The sequence below is a fragment of the Vigna radiata genome, chromosome 6 (genome assembly GCF_000741045.1).
Source record: "Vigna radiata var. radiata cultivar VC1973A chromosome 6, Vradiata_ver6, whole genome shotgun sequence".
NCBI lineage: Eukaryota > Viridiplantae > Streptophyta > Magnoliopsida > Fabales > Fabaceae > Vigna > Vigna radiata.
Window position 1 is genome coordinate 7063824 of NC_028356.1, and position 5693 is coordinate 7069516.

The following is a 5693-nucleotide window of genomic DNA, read 5'->3' on the forward strand; positions in this document are numbered from 1 at the left end:
TTGATCATTTCCCAAACTAACCCAAACAACTCAGTTACAACAAATTAAAATTGCATCAGAAGCCAGAACAGGCCAGTTAGCAACGTTGCACTTTTATCTGTCTTTTTCTCCTTTTCTTCTCCGATGACCCTGATTTTAGATTATAGTAAGTTGGAAAGCATAATCCTTTACAACTAAGTTTCAACAAACTCAAGATCAACCTAAACCCAAAAGAAAGCACTTAAAAGGTGTGCAACAACAAAAAAAAAAAACATGTCAATTTCAAAAGAACAGGAACAAAGGCCTTAAAAGGGAAGGAAGCACATATCAGAAAATTCTATGTTTATGTTGGTCTGAGATCAAGTGTCAGTTGTTAACTTTATTTTGCTTTTGGCCAAGATCTATCTTAGCATGGAAGAACCAACGCAATAACTAAATTTATACACAATTCACGCATAAGCCTGTAAAAATGAAACTAAATAAAATAAGCGTCGTTTAAGGAATATGATGAAGTAGTAAACAAAGTGGGGATATGGAAATCCCAAAAACCAAGACTAAGAATAACAAAAGGGACTGAGTAGAATAAGGAAGTGAGAGGGTAAGACAAAGGACATAAACGGCTGGTTTCTATAATCCCTCAATGAATAAACCAACAAACAAACAACACTTGTTGTGTAATATGCATGCCAAAAACAGGCCAAATATGAAAACAATGAGGTCTTTCTTCAGTTCTATATTCAAGCTTGGGTGAGGCAATGATGAAATATAAAAAGGGTATTTCTTGATTTCTGTATTCAAGCTTGTGACACCCCTGAGTCAACAGAGTAGTATTGTTGCGAAAATCCATTATCAGGATCTTTAAAATCATGATTCTTCCCTTCCTCTTTCTCTAAACTAGAATGGCAAATTTCTTCAATCTTGCTTGCTACCACGTCCATTGAAGGTCTCTTATCAGGATATTGTGCAGTGCATTCAAGGGCAAGCTGCAAGAGCTTCACCATTTCCTCCTCAACACTCTGGTACCTCAGAAGCTCCATGTCAAATACATCAGTGTTCCACTCACCTTCAACCACAGATTGAACCCATCTTGGGAGGTCCACCCCTTCGTCATTCAGCGAAGAATGAGCAGGAGCCTTCCCTGTAAGCAGCTCCAGAAGCATGATGCCAAAGCTATAGACATCAGCTTTTTGGGATACTTTTCGCGCATCAGTGATCTCTGGTGCTCTGTAACCAGAAACACGGTTTGGTGTAGAGGTTGGAAGAGCAAGGTAAGCAAGGCCAAAGTCAGAGACACGAGCTTCAAAAGATTTCGTCAGAAGGATATTCGATGCCTTGATGTTCCCATGAGAGGATGTTGGGCCATGAGAATGAATGTATGCAATCCCACGAGCAGCACCAAGAGCAATGGCAGACCTTGTTTCCCAATTCAGTGGAGTCCTCCCCACCCCACCATTTGCTGCAACAACAAAAACAAAAATGTCAGATCATAAAGTGTTTGACTGCACTTTCATTCACCTACGAGTTACCAAATGCAGCCTTCATTTCGTTTTATCAAATGTAGAAGCCTCTTACTAAATTCACAAGTGAAGTGTTTAACAAAGCAACCACTAAATACTTCAGAAGAATTGAGTGTTATAGTTAGAAATCACAATCCTTAAAGAAAATATTTACTGACGACAAATTTTCTTTTGGAACATTAGGGATTATCTTAAGACCTAATTTAGAGGCATAAACTTCAGCTTTCTCAGATAATGTTTTAGACATCAGACTTCACTCTTGATGCAACATTCTATCTCCCTTTGACATAGTGAAGGTAATGTATGCAATGACATCCACTGTCCAAACTAGAATATCAAATCAAATTTATTTCTAGACAAAACCCCTTAATTCACAAAAGTAAACCAAAATCCGACGGGCAGAAGATGTGATGAAATAAAGCCACACTCTAGACAAGACATTTAGCAGAGCTAAAAAACAAGCCATGAAGTACATTACAAAACTGAATGATAAGCAGCAACAACAAGGAAAACATTGAGAAACATAAAAACAACAAGTAGCCACCCTAAAGAGCTAGCATTGAGTAGACATACGAACAGCCACAATCATTCACCTGATTTAACAAAAGAAATGGCACCAAGATAGAAAATAGAGAGACACTATTGTCCAAAAATAACAACCAAGTATGAAAGATGGGGTACTACCATGCAAGAGAGCAGATAAGCTTCCCATAGGCATGTAATCATAGACAACAAGCTTCTCATCCCTGCTAAAGTAATAACCCCTTAGTGGGACCAAGTTGTGATGAACCATCTTCCCCACTTGCTCGATCTTCTCCCTGAATTCCCTCTCCGCGGCTGTGACATCCTTCAACCTCTTCACCGCCACACTCACCCCCATTTCCAAAGTCGCCTTGTAAGTCGTTCCAAACGTTCCTTTCCCCAACACTTCCGCAGAAGCTCTCAACAACTCATCCAAACTAAACACCCTATTCACATTCCCAAAAAACACCAAACTTTTATCTCCGCCACCACTGCTTTGAACATCACTCTTCTCCACCGAACCTGCCACCGCCGAACCAGAATTCCCACTCTCAACACTCTTTTCACGAGACACTTCACCTCCCACATCACGCTTCCCTGTTGAGACACTTTCATCGTTTTTCCCACTCCTTTTTCTACACAAAAAGAACAAAAGCAGCAGAATCAACAGCAAACCAACCACGGAACCTATCACAATACCCGCAATGGCACCACCGGACAGTTTACTCTTTCCCTCCTCGGTTCCGGGGCAGCTTTGCAAGGGCTTCCCGCAGAGTGAGTTCCCGAGAAAAGCGGTTTGGTCCAGACTCGAAAACCGGTTCGGAATGGGACCGGTAAGGGAATTATACGAGACGTTGAACTGATCCAGAGGCGGAACACTGAGTTCAGGGATTGAACCAGTAAAATTGTTGCGTTCGAGATAGAGAGTGGACAAACGAGTGAGACCATTGAACTTGGGCGAAATCTCGCCGCTGAAATTGTTGTTACCTAAATTCAACCTCACGAGGTTCTGCAACGCGAATACCGCATCGGGAACTTCGCCGGAGAAGAAGTTTCCTTGGAGATAGAGGTTCCGAAGCGCTTTGAGGTTGACAAAATCCGCGGGGATTGGTCCGGTTAGAGCGTTGAACCGGAGGGAGAGCGTCTGCAGTTCGGTGAGGTTTCCCAAACCGGAGGGTAGAGAACCGGAGAGACCCATCGCTGGGAGGCGCAGCATGGTTACTCTGTCGTTGGTGCAGGTGACGCCGGTCCACCTGCAAGGGTTTGTTTGGGTGGTGTTCCATAGCAGGGTGCGTCCCCCCAACGCGCTTCGGAGTGACACTAGCCCGGCTCTGTCCGAAGCTAGATCGGAATCGGCAATGGCGAAGAAGCACGTTAGGAGAGTAAAGAGAATCGCTTCTTTGACCTGCGCAGACTTCATTTCGATAGTTGGAGTTGTTCGAGGAAAGGAGTTAGTTATCTAAGGAATTGGCGCCATGGGAACCTCGATGGATGCGAGTGTGGTTCTGTTCTGTTCTGTTCCGTTGTTCTGTTGTGCTCAGAATGTTTTTCAGAAAAAAGAAAAAGCAAAAAAAAAAAAAAGAAACAGTGTCGTGAGAAGCGTGAGTGATGCGAGAGAAGGTGGTGGGTGTCACGTATTATAGGAAAGGATGTTGCGTTTGCGAAGTTGGAGAAATAGATAGATGATAGAGAGAAGGAATAGAGATGTTTTTGAGAAGGGTTAGAGTACGTTCACGTGCAACGAACGACCGGTGTGTCGCGCGGGTGACCGGTGTTTGTTTTAAGATTAAAAAGAAGTGAGGGAAGGTTCCCAGTGGGACCCACTTGTTAGAGTGGTGGTCCAGTTATAACTCCTAATCACTCTCATTTGTAGCTGCCCTCCTAGCTGGATTCTCTGTTCCTTATTTTATTTTCTTTTTCTTTTTCCTTTTTTTAATTTCAAAATATTGTTTTTTTTTTGGGTTGGTTGACTAGCTGTTCGTGTAGTTTAATGTAGTTTGTTTTTCTTTAAATATTACAGAGTTGTTTGAATATAATAAAAATAAATAATTCTCGCTAAACAAAAAACAGTTAAGAAATATTAATTAGAAGAATTAAATTGTTATTATCTGAATGGTGGTCCCAAACGCAACGTTTAAGGGACAATCCCATTTACTAACCTTTCCTTTGGCTTCTTGGGATGGACCAGTTTCCTTTGCAGTACTTCTTTTATAAATATATTTTACCTTTTTTTCTTAACTACAGATGGAAATAATTTTCTTGTTTGCTTTTCGCCTTTTGTTTCATTGGAAAGGGTAGAGGCGTTTTCGCTGCCGGTCAAAATTCTTAAAAGTGTTTTTTAAATTATTGATGTACAAATTCTTAAAATAAGATATTCAAAATATCAACTAAATTTTATATCTTATTCAAAATTTATATCTCATACCTTAAATAGTAGGTTTAATATTTATCTTTAGAAAGTAATATTTATATATAAAATTATATGTTGCTGTTTCTTTTCATTTTATGCCAATTAAAAAAGGCAACGTTATTATTAACAGTAATAAATACACTACAGGGATGTATCTTGCAATTTTCTTTTTCAAATCAAATTTAATATTTTTCTGATACTACATTCAAATTAATTTAGTTTTTCTTGGTAAATTAATAACAATTACATATTTAAATATCACACCATTGACTGTTAAAAACACTCTATTATTATTATTATTATTATTATTATTATTATTATTATTATTATTATTATTATTATTATTATTTATTGATGTCTAAGTTTATGAAATAAAAATTAGAATGTTAGAAATATATTAAAATGTTCTAACGCTAATCATAATCATAAAAGTAATCATGCTACAACGTTAAAATGTTAAAATTGATAATGTACTAGGGATCACTGGTCGATTGATGAAACAAATCCGGACGGCCGGCTGGTTAAGACGAATCAGCTTGTGAAAGACATCTAAGTGGAAGCGATCAGCTGTTCCTTCAAGACGGCCGGTCAGCGTGAATGAAAGGAAGCGGACGGTAAGGTACGGATAGTCTGAAGGGTCAAGGTGAAGCCAAGGTAATTAGAATAATCGCATGATTAAGGTGATTGGGCTGTGATTGGGCCTTGATTAAGATTGCCTTAATACTAGGCCCATATCCAGCACTATAAATACATGTCAGGGATTTATTGCGCATTTACTTCTGAGCTCAGATACCCGATCGAATAACCTAACTAACTTAAGCATCGGAGTACCTTTGACAGGTACCCTCCGGGCACATAGGAGAAGAGAGAAGACGGACTGTTTGAAAAGAGGCTTCGAAATTAGCGGACGGTCTAAGGAGAGGAAATTGTGTAGGTTTGATACTCGGCTTCATACCGAAACAGATAACAAATGATAGTTTGTCATGTTACAACGTTAAAATATTAAAATTCATAAGAAAATATGTTTATAACCTAATTATAAAAAACACAATTTTATGCATATGCATAAAAAATTGTTTATAATTTATGTTAAATGAAAATGAAGATATTCTTCATCTTTAAAATATATCTACTAAAAAACGAGGTAAGGTAATTTTATTCTTAAAACATCCATAAAATAATTTTTAAAAGATGTTACGTGTGTACTGTGAGTTTATCAATGACAATGAGTTTATTAAAGTTAGATTTAGCTATTTTAAGAACAT

The 5693-nt window shown here is 38.5% G+C and overlaps 1 protein-coding gene across 1 annotated transcript; it reads right to left on the reverse strand.

The window, feature by feature from the left end:
- Positions 1 to 427: 427 nt before the first annotated feature.
- LOC106765091 (probable inactive receptor kinase At3g02880) lies at positions 428 to 3780 on the reverse strand. The gene is made up of 2 exons (XM_014649589.2): positions 2181 to 3780; positions 428 to 1435 (listed from the first exon to the last, which is right to left on the reverse strand). Exons 1-2 carry the CDS (start codon positions 3436 to 3438, stop codon positions 774 to 776), a joined length of 1920 nt encoding a protein of 639 aa, XP_014505075.1. The 5' UTR covers positions 3439 to 3780; the 3' UTR covers positions 428 to 773.
- Between the last annotated feature and the right edge of the window lie 1913 nt (positions 3781 to 5693).